Consider the following 24,610-nt stretch of genomic DNA (forward strand, 5'->3'; position numbering starts at 1 on the left):
TACAAGGGTCTGTGAGGTGTGATAGTCATTGCAAAGTGTGAGCAGATGGGCAACAGGCTTCTTTCTGACGTGAAAGGAGAGATGTATTCTACATGAAAAGAACACCATTGCGCTTTTGAGAATTGTAGCGTGCATCTTCTTGGCATTCATTTAATCTCTAGTAATATCATTAATATTTCTTCTATGGCTTTTCTTGTGGCATTGATATATTTTTAACCACTTTAAATCTTTTTTTAAACACATTTCGAATTTGTAAACCTTTAAGTAAGAATTCTAATGTGTGAAATTCTTTGATTAAGGAAATAAATACCTTCACTGCATACAACTCTGAAACACTATTATATCCTGCCCTTTAAAGTTTATGGTAGGAGATTCTTGTTTAACATTATATATTGAAGATATTCTAAGCTCAATTTCAAAAAGAGTAAGTAAATGCCAAAGATCAGAAGATTCTTAAAAGCAACCGCTTCCAACTTATGACCTTGTTAACATTGATTAATTCACATGGATGAAGTCATTTGACTTTTTCACTTCAAGTCAAATACTAAATGTGACTGAATCTTCAGTGTTTGTTACTTTAAATTTTTTTTTTGTAAAAAGATTTGTCTTTTCTCATCCTTTATCATTTTTCTCACACACCTCATTCTCAGATAATTCTGAAATCCTTTCACAGCTACTCATATATAACTCAAAATCGAGATACAGAATTATCGGTGCTGTGTGTGTGTGTCTTTTGTATACCATGAAACAATCAGGCAAAGTGTTTTTAAGATAGTATTCTTGTTTTTGAGATAGTATTCTTGACCAAATTGAATGATGGTAGTCATTTTCTTTGTTTTTCTTCCTCGAAAGAGATGAACAGATCTAGATTTAGCAAGTTTCTGTCTGAGATGTTTCTTATATATTATCCAGGGAAACTGCAAGTCATTTCTGTTTGAGCAGAATGGCTAGAGAGGGCATTTCTTTTTAAGAAAGATGACCATTACATCTTAATATAAAATTCACTTTGTATTTCAAGTATTTTTGTTAAAAGACATTTATGGGCTAGTATTATTCTCTAGTATCATCCCTCTTTATAGTGTTTCATTTTATCATGCTTTTGTCATACTTGAAATTAGAGGCACACACCTTTTCAAGACAGCTTTATGCTGAATAAATTCTCACCTTTGGAGGTGGCATACAGAGCTTTACTAAGAAAAAATAAGACAGCCTCTATGGAAAGCAATTCTGACCCAGTTTCTAAAATCTGGATGAGGAGACAAAACACCCAGACTCTACCCATACAATCTTAATTTACATGAACTGTGTACTTACAAGTGAAATGCTAATAGAGTTGGTTGGATTATTTTTTAAATTAATTTTTAATCACACAGGTGACATATCACTTCATTCCTCTCATTAAAACAAGCAACACAAATGATACAAATCCTTCTCCAATTACCTCACTTCAATAAGAATATCTACCCTGCATAAAAGTAGAGCCACATTGTACGATTATGGAGTGATCAGATATTCTGTATTCTCAGAGGAAAGCCTGTCCTTTGTCTCTAATATTTTTTGTTTGTTCGTTAGTAACTCAAGTTGCCCCAGGCCAAGGAAACATTTGAGTTAGAGGAGATCTGCAGGACTATGATTCTGACCTGTGGTAGGTAGAGCAGGATAGAAGCAAAGAGGAAAAGAACACTCTTGTCCAAGCGTATACACTGAAGTTTGTACAACTCAATCTAATTAAATTAAAGCTATGTGGAATTTGTTACTAGAAGTTATTAAACTCAGTATACATGTTCACAGGTATATATCTAATCATTTCATTAGAACCACTAATCAGTTGGAATGGAAAAAATTGCTATTTTTTTTTTTTTTTTTTAGGCGAGGCAACCCTTGGTTGACCTCACAGATTGCAAGGACCTTGTCAGCTTACAATCCCTTATTTTTTATTTTTTACACCTACAACACCTGGTCTTCCTAGGTGGTCTCCCATCCAAGTACTAACCAGGCCCGACCCTGCTTAGCTTCCGAGATCAAACGGGATCGGGCTTGTTCAGGGTGGTATGGTGGTAAAAAGATTGCTATTTAATTCTCGCTTTTTTCATTATTCACTATAGACTATACATTTGATGGCTACCATTGTGTGTGTATGGCAGGGATTTTTCATACATTATTTCTGTTATACCTAGTTTACAAATTAGGAAACTGAGACTCAGATATATAATAGTGTATCCCAAGGCCACATAGTAAACAGAGAGGGAAGTGGGGGTTGCATGCTGTCATTCAGACAGGCTCTTTTCTTGGCATCATGCTTCTTCAAAGATCAGCTAAGAGAATCAGTTTCTAGGATGTACAAATAAAATTGTTAAATGCTATTGGCTCATTAAATGTCAGAAAAGTTTTAAATTCTCATTTTAATGTCATTCTAATTTTTTAAACATCTTCCCTTTTATGACAAAAAAAAAAAAAACATTCTCTAAACATTTAACCACAGGTACTGGTTAAACATTTCACCACAGGTATTGGTCAGTGGGCTCTGACCAATTCAGATGGGCCCGACTTGTATATCAGTTGAATGTCAACTCAGGTTTAAGGCCTTAGGAAACCTAAGAAATAGCAGTATAGAGCATTTTAAACTCTGGCTAGTTAATATATTTGTTTAAAACCCCAACACATCATTCTCAAAATTCTCCACCTTAGTCTGCTATTAGCTATAGTTATAATATGCTGATTTCAAGCTCTCAAGTAGTTTTTTGGGTTTGTCTGTTTTATCGGGTCATTGAAAACGTAAAGTAAATGAACCTGCAGAATTTCATGACTGAGTGTCTGCCCTGTTTTTCCCTTTTTCCAGGTCTATTATTAGCAGAAGATTTTTCTGCATAGTTGGCACGCTGTACCTGTATCGATGTATTACAATGTATGTAACTACACTCCCAGTACCTGGTATGCATTTCAACTGCTCTCCGAAGGTAAACCATTCCTCACTGTAATTTCCCTTTTTGTTTGTTTCTTGTCTTGCCCAGGGGTCCTTTGACTAAGGCCAAAGGTGAAAATTTCTCTATCATACAGTCAAGTCCCTCCACCCTCATCTGGGAATGTTACTAAGCAGTATGGCTAGGTGGCCCCACCCTTCTCAGAATTTCCAAACCCTGTTAGTGCTTCTCAGCTGGGGAAGTATGTGGTCTCGTCAGTGTGCTGGAAGCAGTTAAGCTTTGTGAGTGGGTGTAGCTCTTTGGATTCCTGCCAAACTTTTAAAATATCATTCACTCCCTTGACACAGATCCAAAAGCTTTTATATGGCTTTTCCCTCTCTGACATGGAAAGTTCTGTTTCAAATGACATTTTTTCCTTCTTTCTATTAATCCCTACGGTGGTAAATCTGTAACAGCAGAGCAAGAGACACTCTTCCTGTCTCCTTGCATTCTCCACCCACCCAGACAAAATCGCTACTCTCTAGGGGTACATTTTGTCTATTTATCATTCTTCTCTAGTGACATAGAAGCCTTTCTTTAAAATAAACTTCATTCCTCTCTTATCACTACCTTTACCTTGGGATCATTTCAACTTGGGAGATCACTGGGATTTTATGAAATAATTAGCAGGAAGTTTCGTTTTAAAAATGTTTATCTACAGTAAAGCTCTTTAGTGCAATAGGAAGTAGAAGAGAATAGTTCCCTTGATTTGGTTGGGAAAAGATAAGGAGTACTATGATGCGTTTGGAATCCTTTCTTTGCATTGCCTTTGTGCTGGTGAAACACCCATGCCCTTTCAATTTTATCCCTCCATACTTTTGTACCTTCCAGAAGGGATATTCTCTCTGTTAGAACCTTGGAAGAGGGCCGAAAATTTGACTTTAGATTTTTAAAGTTTGGATTCCTTTAGGCTGTTTTCTTACTGTGGTCCCCTTTTCTTCCTAGACTTGCATATGTGCTCAGAGAGATAGCTAGTTCCTTACTCCTCTCTTTCCATTTTTCCTACAAACTATTTCCTTAACTCCGGAGGAGCTGTCATCAAGAATGAACTTTCCGATGTTCCACTGTCTGCAGCAGCAGTCCTGCCTCTCTGCACCTCCCGCCTTGCTCTTTCTTCCACCCTTCCAAAGAAGCCAGCCTCACATCTTCTTTGTCCTCTGTAAAATCTCTCACGCACTTGCCGGCGGCTCCTGGGTTATAGGAAATATCTTGTTATCGTTGAGGATCCAGTGATGTAGACTTGCTGGGAGGCTGGCTTCTTAAGCAATATGTTCTCAGTATAGGATATTCACCTAAGTTTAGTTTAACTCCTTTAAAAAGTTTGTCTGTCTGTGCTTGGAAAATTTCTCCACCAAGGAACAGGCCATGCCAGTTTAGGCAGATGTGTGATCTGGCCAAGCACACGTTGAAGCTGGATCCAACATCGAGGACTAGTGCTGTGTGGCCTTTCTTCCTACAACCAGCTCTAGCTTTGTTTCTTCTTAGGACCTCTCCAGCTCCACCCTGTTTCAGAGAAACTCAGGTTTGGTTAGCATTGGCACTTGCAGAATCAGCTTGAGTCATCAGCATATCTAACCAAGATCTTGTGACTAAAAACAGCTTGTGGTTTTCTTGATAAAGGCAGAGGTAATAGTGGGCACTGTGCACAAAAACCAAACCCAAACATGCCACTCATTTGTTATGTTGCCACAAACCCCAACTAAAGCCATCATTCGTGACAGTCTTCAGGAAATCAGAATCTTTAAAAGTATACAGGAGAGGGTAAAATGTTAGCACACCTTAGCAAAAATTATCCGTTAAAACTCATTAAATCTAATTACTCCTTTTGTACAGGGCTTTTAAAAGAAAGGATTCGAGAAACAATTTTTTTATTCTGAAAATGTTCAAGTGTTTCCCAAAGTAATGAAACTAGTTTAAGGAACCTCCATATACCTAGCACCCAGATTCAGTGATTATCAAGATTTGCTACATTTGCTTCATCTATATTTTTTCCATTTGAAGTACTTTTTCAAAAATCCCAGAAAAGCTCATTTTATTGCTACATACTTTAGTGTACAACTGAAATTTTCAGACATCTTATTGTGTAATTTTAATGCTATTGGTACATTCAACACAATTAACAGTAATTCTTTGGTATGACAGTTACCAATTAATGGACTATCTTGATTGTCTTAAAATGCCTTTTTTTTTTTACAGTTGGTTTGTATAAATTAAGATGCAGAGTCTTTACATTACAGATAGTTGTTCTGTCTCTTAAGTCTCTAAATTCTAGATCAGTCTTTTTTTTTTTTTTAACCCATCAGTAACTTGTCAAGATCAGACCGGTTGTCCTGCAGAATGTCCCGCGTTCTAGATTTACCTGTTCCTTTCTTTCTAGTATCGATTAACTTCTTTCTCTCTCCTCCATATTTCCTCTAAATAGAAAGTTGGCTCTGGAGACTTGATTTGATTTAGTTTCACCTTGTTTGGCAAGAACACTTTACAGGTAAAACAGAATGATTTCTGAAGCTAGACAGAAGAGTTAGAGAAGTCCTCTTGGAATGGCAGATCAAGCGTAAGAAATTTAGTGGTCAGTCAAGGGCTAGAATGCTTCACTGAACAGTGTCAGAAGGGAGAGAAGGATAACAGTGGAGGGAGATCCCAGAGACCTGCTCTGTCTACTGTAGAGTCATGCCCAGGGCTGTTTCAAAACTGACAGGAACCTTACTAAAAGTCATGTAGTCCAATGTTCTATTTGCTGTCTCTCAACATCCTTACCAAAACTCGATCAACCTCTCTCTGAGCCATTGCGTAGAGAGGGAACTTATTACTTTGTAAAAACACGAACCTACCCAGTAATAGAAAGAACACTGAGGTCAGACTCAGGATGATCTTGCACAAACACTTACTGCGTGGCAGTTGTATTTAACATCTCAGAGAATCAGTTCCTTTATCGGCAAAACAGGGCTAATGACACTTTTTATATCTGTCTTAAGGAGTCGTGAGAGTGAAAGAAGGCAGCACGTAGGGGTTCTGTCGATGTAAAATGCTAACAGAAACAAGAAGAGAACTTGGTGTCATTATCACGCTTCAACCCCAAGACTCTCATCTGTTCATTATTCACAAAATGCTGTAGTCAGGCCTCAAGCTAAGCCACTGGCCCTGGAGATGGAAAGAAAGAGACAGATTTGAGCAGTGTTTAAGTGGCTGAATCAATACAACTTGGTACTAAATTTGATTCTGGGAATGAGGATAGAAAGGAAGGATTTCAAAGGTGACTGGTTTTTACCGCTGTGATAATTAATTATAAGGGAAGGAGGAAAAGGGAGTTAATGACTTCAGATTAAACAGAGTTTGAGGTACTTGTAGGATATCCAAGTAGTGGTGTCCAGGACAGTTAGCAATATAGATCTGAAGTTGAAGGGAAAATCAGAGCTAGAAATTAAATGTTTGTGAATCATCATAGTCTAGATGGTGTTAAAGCTGTGGGTATGAATGAAAGGCAAGAGACAGGACATAATAGTATAATGCTTCTAGAATTGAGTATTCCCTGATTCGAGTCACAATTTAAGGCCTGTCTTTGGTAGATACCCTTACAGTTATCAATCATTAAACTACAAAGGAAGATATTTGAGCTTTAGAAAATAACTTTTGGTCTAACATAGGCATGTGAACTTAAACTTGGTTCTGCCATCATATTAAATCCCATAGTTAGCGTACTTAATTTCCCCCTTAATGCCGGTACTCAAAATGCATGGCTTCTAAGAAAAATGTTCCAAAAAGAATGCAGTAGTAATTATGAAAATTGTTCCTTTTGTTCATTCATTTAATCGTACTCTTCGCTTTATAAAATGTAATAGCTTGGAGGAATAATCTTTGCGTGCAATGATTCGGTGAGGAAGAAATGACTGCAGCAAAGACAAGCCACCGGGAACCGTGGAAGGGAAGTAGGTGTGTTCAGTTCCTGATTAGAAATTTCTGGGAAGCACTGGCCCTACATCCTAGTGTAAGGATGTGCCAGGCCTACACCAGGGGCAGCCAAGTTTTTGATACCTTGATTAGCCCACATTAATCTCATCACAGCTTTTCTCCAAGGAGTGTGTATACAGACTCAAAAACAACCTCTTGTCATCTTGTTCCAACTGTTTAGGGTTCCATTAAAAAAGGCAGAAACAGTTAAGAATTGTTTGGTATTCTAAGCTTCCTGTAAAGCTGTAAGAAGTTTTTTTCTAACTGTTTTAGCAAACTCCAAAAGGAAATAAAAAACCTACCCTCGATTCACAGACACCCTTAATGTTGATGAAGAGAGAACTTATGTCGTTTTCATCTCATTTTAATAATCACATGGGTTAATCTAATGACTAAGCATTAAAGAGAGATGCATGTTAGGTTCTGTTTTATGGTCTCCACAGTGACTTTAGATTTGAAAACCTTCAGAAAGAGAGAGTTATGGTACTGCCAGGATAATTAGCTGGCTAATTCATTAATCTGACATGGTGTTTTCAGTGAAATGATTCTCTTGAACTTGAAAGACATATTTTTGTTTGTTTGTTTGTTTTCCTCCCTAACACACTTGAACGTAGCCCACTGTTGGACAGAGGTTATGTTTGGGTGGCTTCTGAGGTTAATTTAATTGTTCAGTAGAGCATTAAAATACAAATGCAATAATAGAAAAGCCTTCGTATTCTCTTCTACCAGTCAGTTTTTCTTCATTGCGCAAATTAGAAAGATTGAAGCATCTCCTTTATTCACTACTAAGCCTCGATGTGACAATCATCAGCCTAAAGCTCTCTTAGTGGCATGAGTTCAGACTTACAAGGCAAAAGACTCATTGATTGCTCTTTAGGATTTTATACCTTTTTTAGTTTTCTTACATTCTCAGGTAGCAGCATGAGCGTTCCAAGCTGCCGTCCACACTAACAGATTTTGATATTCTGATTAGCTCCTGCTAACCTTATCAGTATTTCAGAATATGGCTTGTATTCTGTTACCAAAATAGCTTCATGTCATCTGTTGAATTGAGTGAAATTTAAATAGTCATTGATTTTACCTAATTTTCTGCTTGCCTGCCAGTTTCTTGTTGTCAGTATAATTTTCCTTTTTGTTCATTCTCACTTTTTCTGACATATAACTTTACATTTCTTTACACTGTCCTCTTCCTTTTGCAGTGATAAAAAAAATAAAAATGCATTAAAACATTTCTTTCTCTTAAAAAAAAGATTATTTTTTCTATTTAAAGAAACTCTACATTCATTATAGAGTCATTGAAAAAAATATAAAAAGAAGAAAATTTTTATAATTACTCATGGCCCTACCTACTATTAATGTTTTAGTATATTTGTTAGTTCTTTATGCATATTTTCTTTCTTCTGATTATGATTTCTGTATAATTATTTCCGTTTTTTTTATAGTTAACATTTGATATATGCTTTTTTATATGATTTTATAAACCCTAAACTTTCTAAATGCCTTTCTTATTTAAGAGAAATCACCTGGGAGGCTCACACTCACAGATTGTGAGGCAGGGAATTTCTGGATGTGACTTCTTTTGATAAACAAGCAAGTTGTATATTTCCTGAACGAACATTTCTAGAGAACGTGTCCTGTGCAGGGTAAATTTTGAGGCTACACAAATATACAAGACAAGCGCTCCCTTCTTTCACAAATGGGCATCTGGAAGCCGCGGCAGACATGTAACCAGCAGATTACTCGCCGACTTGTTCAATCCTCCCTGCTATAGGCGTGTGGGGCTCAGTTGCCAGGGAAGCACAGAAGAAGGTGGCATACTTCCCCGGGTGTGTTGGCTGCTCTGAGGGAGGGCTATCTGAGCCAAGTCTCGAAAGGATGAGTAGGAGTTTGCCAAGTGGAATCGAAGAGAGGAAGAGCTTGCCGGGTGGAGAAAACAGGAAGGGTGTGAAAAGGAGTCGGGAGGAGCAATAAAGCTAGGGATGCCTAGGCACGTGATCCTATGGGTTGAGTGGCCAGAGACAAAGCCAGAGTGGCAAGTTGTGGACAGATTTTAAGAGGTCTTGTCACCCTTTTAAGGAGTTTGGCCCTAGAGAGCGAGGCACGATTTTATCAGGAATTATTACGTGATCACATTTGTCTGTTAGGAAGACCTCTTTCTAGTGATATAGAAAGTAAGCTGTTTGGGAGAGAGGGAAGGAGGTAGACTTAGCATAGTGCTGAACTATGTGTACCTGTTTTGTTCCAGGCATGATTCTAAATGTGTTGTTTTCATTTAATCCTGACAACAGTGAGTGGGAGGAAATTGCCATTGCTTCATAGATGCCTAACCTGCCTATTGTCTCACAGGTACTAGCACTACTCAGTGGCAGAAGCAAAAAGTCTGGCAACGTCTCTGTTCCTGGTATTTCATATGAAGACAGATGAGGCTGCTTTTGTGTGGTTGTTTGCACTACAGATGAGGAAGGCCTAGACCAGGGCAGAGAGAGCCACGTTTGGGAGCCATTGGTGACAGAGATTTTCTACATGGCAACAGCCATCTAGTGTGAAGAGATCACCAGAGTCAGAAAGCAGTCACTAAGGAAATCCAGAGCCTCAGAAGTGACAGTTCATGACTCTACATGAAGTGTTACCCTTTGTGTAAGAGTACAGGCAGATGGGCAGCGGGACTTTCATCCCGAGGAAGGGTTCCAGAGCTGCCCAGACACTGCAGGCCAGCGGGTTCCATTCAAAAACCACATTGTCCTGCTTGAGATCCTCCCACTGGCCACGTTCCAGACGATTTGAGTGTTACAATGAAATAATGACAAGAATTGATTACAGTACATTAATAAAAATTTTTAAAATCAGTATTAGGGGAGGAACTAGTCGATGTAAAAGAAATATTAGAAAATCACCATTTTGCAACCACTATAGTAATAAGTCAAGCAAGAATCAATTGATGCTAAAAGATTAAGTGAAAGGTTAGGGGTCATGATGTTTACATAATTTCAAAAAAATCAATAATTGATTATTAAGTATAAATGGGCAGAGGTGTGTGTTCGGTGGAGAATCTGGCAGACAGTTCCATAGCCAAGGGGTCAAACCGGTAGCTGAACAGACAATATCTGATGCTTTTTGATGGGGTGCACGGAGAAGGACATATCATTTCTGTGATACTATTGCCAGTTACATTTAACCCGAATTTAAACATAAGGAAACAATCAGATAAAACCAAATTGAGGGACATTCTATAAAGAAACTAGACTGGGCTCTTCAAAACTGTCAATATCATTTAAAAAAAAAAAGACTAAGAAACTGTAGTAGACTAAGAAAAATTAAAGAGCATAACAAGTAACCTCAATATGTATTCTCTGACTAGATCCTAGAGTGGGGGAAGAAAGGTCTACATTGTTGAGACTGTTGGGCAGTCTGAATAAGGATGTCTGTTAACTGTGATAGTACTGTATCATCGTTAAATTTCTTACGTGTGATTATAGAGGAGAATGTCCTTGTTTTTACATTTATGAGTGAAGTGTCATAATATATTCAACTTATTTTCAAATGGTCCAGGAAAAAAGTGAGAGAGAAAACAGAAGCAAATGTAGCAAATTGTTGGTAATTGATGAGTCTAAGTGAAGGGTCTACTGTGTTCATTATACTCTTCTTTAGATTTTGAAATTTTCAAAACAAAAATCAGGGAAATTTTTTTTTTTTAAACTTCAAGACCAGGTAGGCTAAAGGATCTCTCAACACTTAAAGCAAATATAATTTTGTTGAGGGCAAATTTTGCCTGGCCGAATTACTGGGATTTCTTTAATATGATAAATAAGAACATGGGTAAATGGGAAATCCATAGTTGACCCTTATTTAAGATTTTATGAAGACTTTGATAAGTCTCCTTACTAGAGGCCATGAAAAAAATAAAAGTTTTTTTTATTTTTGGTTGAGGATCAATGTTTTATTGCTGGTAATCTCTTAGAGATGACTCCCCACCCCCGCCAAGAAAAACCTGCCTGGCATGGGAGTCGCTGGGTACAGTTGATAATGGGGAGATGTAGAGGGCCAAATACAGCAGAGCTTGGTGTGGAGGGACAGGCCTTTCTAAAAGCTGTATGGATGAGTCTAAGAGTTTGTGCATAGCAAAGTTTCTACTTCAGATCGGTTGAGGTGGATGTAATATCTGTGGGTGAAACTGAATCCCAGAAGTGAAGTGATTACCATCTAAAGGAAGAATTCAGAGTGTCTCATGATCACAGATAAGCAGCTATGAGGGCTGTGCGTTTCAGGAGAATCATCCAGATTTCACTTGTTGGCTGCTAGGCATTGAGTTTGTTCTTAAGGAACGTGCCTGCCCTCCCCTCACCCCCAACACTCCAAAATTATTAACCTAACTTGGTAATGGTAGTACTGCCTAGATTTGTGTAGCACTTTATAATTTTAGCAGTCACTTTACAAACATTATCTGGCTTTGGTTGGTGAGAGTCGAGGATGAGGAAGTGTTGTTCTTGCCGTGTTGCAGATGAGAGAATTGAAGCTAGAGAAAATGGTTTGTCCAGAGCCACCTAGATAATTAACCCAAAATGAAGGTTTGGGGCGTATTGATGCTCATTGTTGTTCCAACGAAAGTAAACTTGGTTACCTTTGCAACATCCCTCCAGCACAGCACAGAATAAAGCAAGGAAAGGTAAAATCAAACTGAAAACACCTTGTTTAAGCAGCAAATGAACAAGACAAACAAAAACACACAGACACAACAATTTAGTGGTTACCAGAGCGAAAGGGGAGAGGGGAAGAGGTAGAAAAGGGTACAAGGGGTCAAATATGTGGTGACAGAAGGAGATTTGACTTTGAATGGTGAACACACAATGCAATATACAGATGATGTAGTATCGAATTGTACACTTGAAACTTATATAATTGTATTAACCAATATCATCTCAATAAATTTAATTTAAAAAATTGCTGAATAGTATAAACAAAGGCAGAAAATGGACGATTTGTTTATGAAAGAGTTCCACGAAAATAGCTTTTATAGAGATGGGAAAGTTTGATTTAAATGGAGAAAACACTTATGAAAAATAGATCTTTAGTGAATAATGAATAAATATTGTTTTAGCTAGTCAACTATATTTAAAGGACATTTGTAAAATGGATTAAATTTCATTAGAACAACTAGAAAAAACGAACCTGGAGACATCGTCCAGCTTTCGTCGTTTGGGGAGGTGTTTGCGGTAATAGCAGGCTCTTTCCAGGGACAGGGCAAGGTTGTGTAGGTGAGAAGTGAGACGTCTCAGCTGAGTTACTGTGTGAAACAGAGAAGCCTCTCAGTTTATTTGCTCATCTGTAAAATGAACATCATAACACCAGCTCTAACCGTATGACAGGCTTGTTGAGGGAATTGATGGGAAAACTTAAAAAGTTGGAACTTTATACAAACAAAAGGTAATGTCTTATTATGTGAAGCCACCTTGCCACCTTACCACCTCTTTTTTTTTTTTTTTACTGCCCAATTAACATTAAGAAAGTATGAGAAATTAAAAAGGGTCAGTTTTGAGCCTCTCGCTGCTGCTGTGAGATCTAAAGCATTCGTCAAACTTATAACACACTGCCTTCCTTCCCTGTGGGGGCCTCAAGGTCATGGTAAAAGACATTTTCTTAAGTCATATTCTTAAGTATCCATCATTGACTGGACAGGCTACATGCTAGTTGAAATTCAAGAAGTAGCGTAGTTTTTCTGTTTGGGGTCTTAGTCACTTGGGGAGTTGAAGTTGAGGGGGAAATTGCAATGTATATAGTGTGTGTTTCTCAGTTGCAGGCTGTTGGGATATGGATTGACGGGGGGTCCACTGATCATCCTGCTCCCCGATGCTTGATTCCCATAGCAGGTCCGACCTTCGGTCTGGGTGTTTAAGAGCAGTTGTCTTGGTATATCATGGATGATAGTGAATTTTCTGTTTTGGAGGAAGATTGTTCTTCAGGAACAAGACAATTATTTGCCCTGGCAGTAGTAGGTAGATTCGTTGACTGAATGAATGAGTGAGTGAATGAAGTACTTCAAGAGACACCTGGTTGTTCATGGTTGTTGGAATGGGACGTAGTAGCATGACATTACCTCTGTAAGGTACCTAGGCTGCTCAAGGAAAAGTTACTTTATTTGTATCCAGTGTCTGATTTACACAAGCTTGTGAGGGACTGGCAGTGCACAGGTAGCATAGAGTTGTGCAGGCAGTACATAAATGGAATCAGAGAACTCGGGTCACATTCCTAGCTCTAACCCTGAACAGCCAGGGGTCCCAGGAAGCCTTGCTGATTCTTCCGGGCCACTGTAAGATGAGGCATTGGTAAAGTACGAAGATTATATTAAATAGAATTTCTACTCCTCAGCACTCACTTGCTGCCTTCATCAAAGTTATACCAAAGCCGTTGATCTATGCAGCACTATCTGATGAGTTTTGATTCCAGGTTTTCCATCTCCTACCAGTAGTGGGTGAAGCACAGTGAATATCCAACTCTTCAAATGCATTTAAGAGAAGAGGCAGTGCACTAGGCTATCTGCAAACTCGAATGATGGTGAACAGACTATCATCAGAGTGCCGTGTTATTCAGCATTGACAAAATAGTTGGGGAAGCCTGTTTTTTAATAACCAAAGGCTCTCTGGCTCAAACTGTACTGGAGTGGTCTCTTTCATTCAGAAGCCTCCCCTGCCTTCTGCTCTGTTTCTTTATGTGCCTTGTTTAAGTGATTTGACCAGTTTTCTTAATCTCTTGGCCATTCATTAGAAGTTGAAGAAAATTGCTTTATTTTTACTGAAAACTGACTTTTTTCTTTGATGCTAGGAGACTGTAATTCACATACTAGAGCTATGAGACCTTGTCACAGCTTCGTAGTCTTCTGAGAAAGTGTTTATATGGATGCTCCCCAAAATATCTCTGCTTTCAAAAATGAACATTCAAAAGCCTACTGATGGGGAGGTTACAGTTCCTGTTACAGTGGAGTAAGCACACTTCATCCTGATCTCTCACGGTTTGCAACCAAAAAATACTGGACAGAATGTATGGAGCATTCTTTGTTTGAAGATTGAGAAATCATAGCGTAGCAGGCACATTGGGGAAGGAAACTGAACTGAGAAGTATGAAAGATCCAGCCATGACTTTTCTGTTTTTTTTTTTCTCTTCCTATATCTCCTGCCTGTACTCAAAGGCCACCTAAATCCCAGAACTGCAGAACTCCAAGAGAATGCCTGTCTTCCTAGCTCAAGGAGCAGGAATGGAAGTCCCCTTGGGACAGTCTGGGAGAAACTCTACCGATTTCTGTGCAAACCCTATTAACATGAAGTGTGTACATTCTAGACTTTTTTGTGAATATTTTTTAAAGCATAATTGTACCAAACATTTGTTTTTCTTTTTAAATGAATAAAGTATGGTATAAAGTTGCTATGCAGTCATTGTAAGCTTATTTTTTTAATAACTCATTAAGCAGTCATAGCCTACGTCAGTGCATTTGTTTCAGTATAGTGTGCGTTTGATTCACCTCAGATTCTGGTTCAGTACATGAGAGTGTATTTAAGCAGATTCCTGCTGTTGCTACATCCCTGGCCCAGGCTTTGAATAGCAAGGAAACAGTTATTAACAATGCCCATTCAGGTTGTTTCCAGCTTGTTGCTTTTGTAAATAATGTTGCAATGAGATATTTTTACTTAAAGCTTTTCTTCATATTTGGGATCATTTCTTTGAGGTAGTAGACTCCTAGAAGTGATGTAACTGAGTCAGAGGTTATGGCTATTTCAGTTGCTGTTCAATACTGATCATTATGCCAATTGTAATAAATATGTTTCTCCCTGAGGTGTAGGTGAAGAAATTGAGGCTTAGAGTGTTTCAGCTATATGGAGTCACACAGATGACCGGTAAAAGCCATGATTTTAGCCCAGCCTATATCTGTTGCCAAGGCCGCTGCCACCTCCTCCTCCCTGCACTGCTGGCTGCTGCATTCACACGTCTTCGTCTTCTCTTAAGTGAGCCTGTTTGAGAAAAATCAATGACATTGTACCTGCCCTACCACTGCTGTCTTTCTTTAGCTTTGCTAACTTGACGTGGGGAAAAAAATGAGCTCCCATTAATGTTAATTTTTATTTCTGTTTGCTTGACAGTCTGTGTTTCTAGCTGGTCATATTCTTTGTCCTTTGATAAGTTTTGTTTTCTAAATTGGTCTTATTTACTTGATTTATATTTGCTGTGAACACAATAAAGATGTCAACTTGTTTCTGCTCTGATTGTTTTTATAATTTGTCTTTTAATTTATTTGCTTTTTTAAACATAATTTTTAATGTAACTGGAACCATCCATCTTTTTAGTCTGTGCCCCACTAAGCTTAAAAAAGAGAGTTCCCCCTTGCAGAGGTTTGACACACATAGAAAGATCTTTTTAAAAGAAAGCTGAGGTGTTTTAAGGGTACTTGTAAGAAATGCAGGATTAAGTGTTGGCTGTTTTTCTTCAATGCCATGTTTACCTCATAATTTCTTCTCTTCCCCGCACGTACAGTTTCCTCACAACATTTTCCTGCTAAAATGGGAGGGCAAATAATGAGGCAATGGGTGCCTGAGAATATGATTCATGGTTTTCCAAGCGCAGAGTGAGTTTTGGAAGGACAATTTGAAATAATGTAAAATGAAGAGCTACCTAAGCTTTTTGTCATAATTTTCTTCTATACGTTATCCATTGTGATAACAGAACTAGACCAGACTTTCAATTTAAAGCTTTAAAATTTTTTTATTACGTTTATACATGTATGCAATTTAAAAAATAAAATGGTTCTATAGGACTTGTTATGAAAAACAGTAGTCCCTTAACCTTAACCCTACTGCGACCCACTTTTCTACTCTTTCAACTCTTTTAACTGAATCTTGTGGTATTTACCTTTATATCTTTAATTGTTTTTAGAGAGAGAGACAGAGACAGAGACAGAGTGAGAGTGTGTGGGGGTGTGTGTGTGTGTGTGTGTGTGTGTGTGTGTGTGTGTGTGTGTATCCTCAGGTCTCTAAGTGGCATGGCAATGTTGTTTCTTTATAATTGCTAATGTATGCTGTGTCTGTTATTGACTTCCTGCTGTGGAAAGCCAGGATTTAGAGTCTTCGTGCCCCCACCGCCTCACCCATCACACACATTCACCCTTCATGTTCTGTCTTCCCAGTGTAGTTTTCTGCCCTTGATTTAACTCAGTATTGAGTGCTTACATTATTAGTTTTGTAAATGGTGTTCTCAGCCAAGTCATGTAGTTTCCTATAATTACATTTCCTTTTCTGCACAATATTTTGTTTCCTATAGAATCAGTAATTGCAGTGCTTTTTGCTTCATCAGTTTTCTGTGTACTTACTCATCCCCACCTGTGACTTTCCTTTCGCTGCATTCAGAGGCATTGGGTGTCTGTCAGTCTCATCTCCTTGACGATGACTCCAGAGCTCCAACTTGCCCATTTGGGAGGCTCACTTTGTAGGCTGACTGCACAGTTTTTCAGCTCTCCTTTAATTGGCAATCCTACTGAATCCTATTTCTTCTTTTTTTCCGTTTACTTCTTTTCTTTGCAGAGCACATTCTTTGTAATTTCCTGAATAAAAAAAGAGTACATAGGTGGTAAATATTTTGAAATCTCGTATATATGAAAATGGCTTTGGTTTATCCGTCATTTATGCTTAATTAATAATATGGCTAGGTACAGAATTCTAAGTTGGAAAGCATTTTCCCTCAGAACTTGGAGGCATTTTTCCAAAGCCTTGTATTTTCCAGTGTTGCTTTTGAAAAATTCTGATACTTGATATTTCATATGAAGATTGTTTTTAATCTCTGGCAACTTTAGGGTTTCTTCTTTGTCCCCAGTTTCTGAAATTCCATGATGCCAAATCTTGCTATGTAGCTCTGTTTTCTTCTATTGAGCTGGGAATTCAGTGATCTCTTTGAATTTAGAAATTCATGTCCTCAGTATGGTGTGTTCAACCTGCCATCCTTAAGTAGAAATCTTGATAAAAACTTTAAAGGGACTTTATAGTGAATTTATAATTTATACAAATGTATAATTTATATAAATACATGTTTTCCAAAGCTGGAATATTATCAGTTGCATTTTGAAATGGGATTATGTCGATTATACTGGCCAACCAGAATTTAAAAGAGTGCTGACAACCATAAAATATGGACAATCACACGTTTCATTTGACAGAGTTGATGAAAGTTGCAGTGAGTGAGTTGTTCAAGCCATTTATTACTCTGATATCCAGCCTAGACTTGTATCAGAAACAGGAAGATTTATTCTTAAACGTTTTTTCACTCTTATTAAAAGGAAAAACATGCAATTCTACCCGCATAATTTCAGGAGATTGAAGGTACGTCCTACTCAGCCCCTCTTTTAATTTGGTCCCCAAAAATCACATACAAAAAAATATTTGCATGTTTGATTACCCCAACCTTCAGCTGCTTTAGCTAAGTTAACAGAACTGTTGTCTTTTAGGCCAAGCATGTGAAAATATATCTCTAAATTTTCCTTAGAGATTAAAAAAAATTTCCCCCCAAAATGGTAGTTATAGGAGTAAATCTGTCAGTCTTTATCAGTGTAATTTAAGAAAAAAATTGACTGAGCATCTGCTGAAATGTGCTATTAAAAAATGCTAATATCTGAGGAAAATTCTGAAGCTATGTCCTTCATTTCTAGGGCCATACCCTTTCCAAGGGCTGCCCAAGGAACCATAGATGTTGAATGGGCAGGTTCCTGGTGAGAGATTCTATGTGTCTTAATATAAGTTTGTAAAGGAAGAACAGCCTGTGTGTCTCCTCTATTCTCGGTAACCACAGTCAATACTTCTGTGACTGTGGGGAGGTTTTCTCTTACACCAAATAGTTTTCCAACTCTCTTTAACTCAATTCTGATACTGTCTACCTGGAGATAGTGTCACATCCCACAGGTTAAGGGCTCAGTCTCACGCTGATTGTCCTCCCACTTCAGATGCCAATTATAAGTCCAGATTCTCACCTGTGCTTCTGACTAACTGGCTGTAAATCAGAGGTTCTCATGACCTTTTCCTCTAGTTCTATTAATTTGCTAGAGCAGCTCACAGAACTCAGGAATACAATTTACTTACTAGATTACCAGTTTATTATAAAAGGATATAACTCAGGAAGAGCCAGATTAGATAGAGATGCGTAGGGCAAGATATGTGGGAATGGGCACGGAGCTTCTGTGCCCTCTCCAGGAAGCGTGTCACCCTGTATCTCTGCATGTTCACCAACCCAGAAGCTCTCTGAAACCCCATCCTTTTGGATTTTTGTGGAGTCTTTATTATGTTTTGATTAAGTCACTGGCCATTGGTGATTACCCTGGAGGTGGGGGAAGTGGACTGCAAGTTCCAACCCTCTCACCACCTGGTTGGTTCTCCTGGCAACCACCCTTAGGTACTTTCCAAATGTCAGCTCATTAAGGTGAACTCAGGTGTGGTTGAAAGGAGCTTGTTATGAATAACAAAAGGGCCTTTATCTTGCTTATGTTTAGGGAACTTCCAAAGGTTTTAGAAGCTCTGTGCGCAGAACAGGGACAAAGACCAAATATATATTTGTTATTATAAATCACAATATCACAAAGCTTAATTCTGAATATAAATAGTAATTAGAGCACACTGTCACGTGGGCTGGTAATGAATCTTGTTTTCTCTTTTCCCACCAGCTTTTCGGAGACTGGGAAGCCCAGCTGCGGAGAATAATGAAGCTCATTGCTGGCGGTGGCCTGTCCATCACTGGCTCTCACAACATGTGTGGGGACTATCTGTACAGCGGCCACACGGTCATGCTCACACTCACCTACTTATTTATCAAAGAGTGTAAGTCTAAAACAGGCTTCTGTTAGAATGTCCCATGGTCTCTGGCAAGTCTGCTGAAGTAAGACTGGAGGCCTCAGGAAGGCAGTGCTTCGTCTCACCACCATGCCTGGATGCAGCAGGCACCAGGGAAATGTATGTGGTCAGAAGGAATGGCTCTTCTTCACTGGAGTTTTTCATTGCCTCAGGTGTCAGCTATAGTATTGGGGTGTTTTACAGCTGCTAGAAGGAGCCAGAAGAAAATTTCAGGGACACAGAAATCTCGTATTGGGCCTGATTAGATGATGGAAGATTGTGTGTTTACTCGGTATACATTTTTTTCAAGCACATATTTCTAACCTAAGGGTACAGTGGTGGGTCAGTTACCCTTATATGGGCTAGGGGCTCAGGAACACTAAATGAGGGAGACACTAAATAGGAAATTTCCTTTTGAAAAAAAGTACTTAAAATATTTTATGAAACACACAAACTAATATTACTGGGACTCCTGTACACTCTCAGATTTAATATATATGAGCATTTGCCATATCTATTTCAAATAACTCCTTTAAAAAAGCAAATGAAATGTTAGCATATGATTAAAACTTTTCATCCCTTCCCATTTTCCCATTTTTCTATTCATTTCCATGCATGTTTTTGTATTTGTGTATTATTCTGTTCTGTTTTTTTAAATTTACATACACGGTATCTTGTTAAATGGAGCTTTCTGCCACTTTCAAATTATGTTTTTGAGATGAGATTCTGGTTTATTTTAATTGCCGTTTGTATTACAATACTATAAATGAACGAGAGGTTATTTATTCATTTCTCTACTTGTAGAAAATTGTCTTCAGTATTGTACTGTTGGAAACAGTCTCAGTGAGCAGGCAGTTTCCATGAAGAGCGATAGGTAAACCAGGATACCAGTACCACAGAGGAGGGACACACATTGCAGTTTGGGGGTGTCAATGTGGTACCTTGCGGAAGTTTAATGTGGGTGGAATTTAGAGTGGGGGTGATGATGAGAAATGAAAATGAACTGGAAAGTAGGAACCAGATCATGGAGCCTGCCTTATGCCGCCAAAAGGAATCTGAACTTCCATCTGACAGAGATGGGGTGCCCACTGAAGGTTATGCCAGTGGAGCAATGTCATCTAACTTATCCTTTTTTGAAGGGGGAAACCACTCTTGCAGCAGCTTGCAGGATGCACTGGAGAGGGGCAAGACTGGAGACCAGGAGAAAAATTAGGAGACTGGCTGCCGCTATAGTCAAGGAAACAGATGATGGTGGCCAAACCACCATGATGGCATTGGAGATGGAGAGAAGTGAAGGGATCAGAGGGAGATTAACAAAGAAGGGTCAACAGATAACAGGATTGTGGGGGTTCAGGAGAGAGGTGGTAGACTGAAAGGTGAATGCTCAGTTATGGTCTTAAAAAGACTAAGATAGGAAACACAGGAGAAGAAGACAAGTTGTGCTCTCAGGGCACTAAGAGAGAGAAAAGAGAATAGGTGTTCTGCTTGTATTTTAGTATTTTAGCAAATTCCAGCAATGTCTATTCAGAATTGTCAGGCCATGATTTAGCCCTTATACTAGGATGTAACTGGGCGTGGGAAATGGAAATGGAATGGGCCTGATGTCAGCAGCCCTGGTGGATGGATTTCTGCCCCCCAGTTGGTTGGTACCTGAAATCCTTTAGTGGGGTTAGGCCTTATTCTTCTGGAAGACAAGGCAGTGTGCCATATCGGGTCACAAACTCTTATTTTTGAATCCTGGTACTTTCACTTACTAGCTCTGTGACCTGGGGAAAGACATTTAACCTTTCTGAGTTTTACATCTTTAGAATGAGATACTGATAGCTATTTCATGGGTAAGGGAGACGGGGTAAAAATTAAAATAGATGGCATGTATGGACACTAATTAATAGAGTTGCATGGAGAATGAATGGTACCCACTGATTTGTTGCTGTTTTGTTAAGCTTTCAAATACAGATTTTTCTGGAAATGGAATATGGAGCCCTGTACATACACTGACACCCCATACCCTGAGCACCCCATATAAAATTACAAATCACACTTCACCCTTCTGATCCTCCTTTTCCTGTTCAACTTTTATTTTTCACCTTTTAACAGTATATAATTTCCTTATTTCTTATAATTATTTTTTATTGTCTCTCTTCCCTACTAGGAAGGGACCTCTCCACAAAGGCAGGCTCTTTGATCTCAGCACCTAGAGCAGTTCCTATTCTGAGCACAATATTTATTGAGAAAATGCTTAATAAATATTGCGTGAATGAATGGCTCATTCTTGGACCCCTTGAGAATCCAATAAAAGCCTGAAATTTCTCCCCTGGGGTGGGGAGGGTAAACTTAATTCAAATAGTATTTTTGCCTAGAATTTCAGACCTTCCGAAATCCATCCATTAAGCATACACGTTCAGAAGGCCTGCACTAATGGAGATTTTCATGCTTCCCTTAAGTGACTTTCCAAGTGTAGGTGCATACCAGTATTTATCTGACATTACCCTACCGTTGGGAATGCTTTTGGTCTAGGATTCCCGGGCATTTGGATTCTTTCTTATTTGTGTTTAAGATATGGGAATCTCAAAGACTTTCAGAGTATGGTTGTAGAGCTTGGAAAGCAAATGACAGTTGTTATCAGTTATAATCGCTTAGTCCATGTATAGGGATCCATAGACCAAAAGGATGGATTTTTATGTAGAACATTAACCCCAAATTATTTACAAGTAAATTAAACGTCGGTGGGCAGCTTTTTTTTTTAATGGCGCATGATAACATTCACCTATCCTTAATTGTCTTTTTAAACTGCATTTATGATTATCTGAATCAACTAATAGCCAAATATGAATTACTCTTGCTAGTAAAATAACTTATAAAATAAGCTGTTTTATAATATTGGTTGCAGGTAAGCTAAAGCCCTTAAATTTGCTAGCCCAAGAGATCTATTTTCAGAAGGAAAGATCCAGCTGTATTCACCATAGTAGCAGGGGCATGGTCAGGCGGCCTTAGCAGTACTCGAATAATGGGACTATTGCAGATTTCTCCTCTTTTCAGATTCCCCTCGACGACTCTGGTGGTACCACTGGGTTTGCTGGCTTCTCAGCGTGGTTGGAATCTTCTGTATTCTCTTGGCGCATGACCACTACACTGTGGACGTGGTGGTGGCATATTACATCACCACGAGACTCTTCTGGTGGTACCACACTATGGCCAATCAGCAAGTGAGTTTCCCCCCATTTGATTTGGAGCTTCTATTTCTCCTGGCTTGGTGTTGTGGGCATGGCAAGGGGAAGAATGCAAAGAATCTACAGATGTCTTAGGTTTCTCTTTTCTGAGGGATAGTCAGTTAAGATTACGTTGTCTCTTATGATGCCAATCTACTTCAGCATCAAAAACAAACAAGAAAGATGTTTATATGATGACAGGAGATTGCATTGTCCTAGAACAAATGTCACACTCTCATTGTCCCTGAAAATATTTTCCAAGACGTGCCCACCTGTTGTTTGATTTGCATTCCTACCCTCTCCTTCCTACCCTGGGCCCCTCGCCAGCTTAATACCTAATGTTTAATTAAGTTTGTCCATTTTCATTGTAGAAGCGTGAGTAACCAAAAAGTTAGTTGAGGTGTTTATTTATCAATAGAGGATTGAGTAAGCCACAAGTTCTCCTTGCAGTCCCAGAATTGGAGTTATTTGTTTTTCCACCGGGGTGTGGCCCGGTTTGCAGATGAGCGCAGAGTATAGAATGGTGGTGTGAGTGTGAAACTGGGATATGTGGGTGAACATGGGGTTCATCTGGGGCTCTTTGTGAATTTTAATATAAAAAAATATTTGAACTTAAAGTGAAAGATTATGAGAAAAATATGTATGTTCCTTTTGAGGCTGGAATGATTCATTGTTCCTCCTGAACTTGATTTTTCTTTTCTTTACTATTTTAGGTGCTAAAAGAAGCTTCCCAGATGAACCTCTTGGCCAGGGTGTGGTGGTACAGGCCATTTCAGTACTTTGAAAAGAATGTCCAAGGAATTGTACCTCGATCTTATCATTGGCCCTTCTCTTGGCCAGTAGTCCACCTCAGTAGGCAAGTTAAATACAGCCGGTTGGTGAATGACACATAACAGCTGTACAAAGTGGGGGAACGAGGAACTGTCCGAAGTGCTAAGAACTCCATGAGAGAAGATGCCATAAAATAAACACCTCCCTAATCCTACTATCTTTCAACGGTTACCTTGACTTAACCTATTGAGTTACCTGGTCAGCACTGTGATCTTTTTTTCTCTCCAAAGGACCTGCGTTGGACAACAATAAAGAAAATTTAACCTATCATGCACTGTACACGTTTCCTGTTCATAAGTTTGGAATTTACATAACCCACGACCACCATGTTCCTTTGTATATGATGCAACAGCATAAATGTAAGCTTTTATATCATAAGTTCTGGTCTTTCCAGTCACATCTGGAAATAAAGCGTATTATTTTCTTGGGAAAACATACTTTTCATATCTCTTGCCCCAAAGATTGGGCTGTAAGCCATTTTCTAGCAAATGTCTCTATGAAGGTTTCTAAGTACCTGAATGGGGTTCGATTCTGAAATCTTTTTACCTGTTGCACCAGTATTCAAATGAAAATGACAGACACAGAAAGGTTTAGTAACTTTGGGTTTTGTAAAATCAGCAGAGACAGTGTGTCAAAAAGTGCAAAAAAAAAAATAGATTCTGTTATAAAGTGATTTTCTAAGTATTTCCTAACTTTATTTTTCAAAATGATGTTATGAAAACCAAATTTAAAGATTTTTACATGTCAGAGAAGAGAGTTAAAATTTAAAAATGCTTCTTGGGAGAGAAATTTGTCTATGTTTCTAGTGCCTTTCTTGTCTTGATTGTATGGTCAGTAGGCAATCTTAAATGTTTTTATTTAAAATAAAGTATTCCATGAAAATATAAATGTATGTATACACTACTAAATTTTGCATTTATAGGTAAATTAAATCAGAAGACTGCTTAAGGTTTTTAAATTGCTCTGAATTAAAGAATGGGGCATTTAATTAGAAAGTCAGACCCTGTTCCCATATTGTGAGCAGGCAGCAGTGATACGTACCACTTAAATTATTTTATCATCTATTTGGTAGTTCAATTTTAACTGTACAATGAAAACAGCCATGAATACTTCTTTTTAAAAGAGAGTTTTGAAAATGATCACTTAACTAAAACTTGAAAGCTATAAATTAGATATCCATACTCTCATGACAATTTTGTTGGTGAACAACAGAAAAGATATCTATTTCTTTAAAATATATTTGTGCAGAAACTGCATGTAACTTTGTTTTACTCCTAACATAAGTATGTTTGGGGAAGTATTCTATTCTATACTTGCCAATGTGGAGAACAAAATAGTTTTTTAAGAATGAAGAAGTATATATATCCATTCTGTATTTTACGTGCAGCAGAATTATCTTCCGTAGGGTTTTTTTTTTTGTGTATTCACAAGGTGATATTTGTATTGTAAAACAATAATGGTGAAGGAAATAAAAAGGCTTTTAAAATTTTGTTTGTTTTAAATCTTTGTAAAGTTATTATTCCAGAGAGTATACTGATATCTTAACAGCTTACCTAGGTCATAAATTAATCAAAATGCACTTTTTAATAAAAACTGATATATAAAATAAATGGTGGTGTTTTTAATGTGTTCACCTTCTTCACAGAAGTCCTAAATGAAGTCATTGATGCAAGGTAAGAAACTGAGTTTTGGAATTCCTTCAGTGAGTTTTTTTGAGACAGAGCTGTTAATAATCATGTTTCCTTTCCCTTGAGGTTCCTCTAAATGTACTGTGAATTTCAGTAACCTCTATAGATTGAGTGTATTTTTCAAA

At 38.2% G+C, this 24,610-nt stretch overlaps 1 protein-coding gene and 1 non-coding gene across 7 annotated transcripts in view; one reads left to right on the plus strand and one right to left on the minus strand.

Moving 5' to 3' along the window:
- The window catches only part of SGMS1 (sphingomyelin synthase 1), a 266,110-nt gene extending 241,703 nt beyond the window's left edge, over positions 1-24,407 (plus strand). For all 6 annotated transcript variants that reach the window (XM_011361623.2, XM_023531466.1, XM_011361626.2 and 3 more), the window contains 4 exons: positions 2,840-2,957; positions 18,592-18,745; positions 21,797-21,963; positions 22,680-24,407. In XM_011361623.2, coding sequence (XP_011359925.1) covers positions 2,840-2,957; positions 18,592-18,745; positions 21,797-21,963; positions 22,680-22,859 — 619 coding nt within the window. In that variant the 3' untranslated portion in view covers positions 22,860-24,407. The remainder of the gene's footprint in view (positions 1-2,839; positions 2,958-18,591; positions 18,746-21,796; positions 21,964-22,679) is intronic.
- On the minus strand, positions 1,945-2,063 carry LOC111740842. Its single transcript, XR_002780763.1, has one exon. It is a non-coding gene; the product is annotated as a 5S ribosomal RNA (ribosomal RNA).
- Positions 24,408-24,610: the final 203 nt, after the last annotated feature.

This window comes from Pteropus vampyrus, unplaced genomic scaffold (assembly GCF_000151845.1).
Source record: "Pteropus vampyrus isolate Shadow unplaced genomic scaffold, Pvam_2.0 Scaffold68, whole genome shotgun sequence".
In the NCBI taxonomy this organism is placed as follows: Eukaryota; Metazoa; Chordata; class Mammalia; order Chiroptera; family Pteropodidae; genus Pteropus; species Pteropus vampyrus.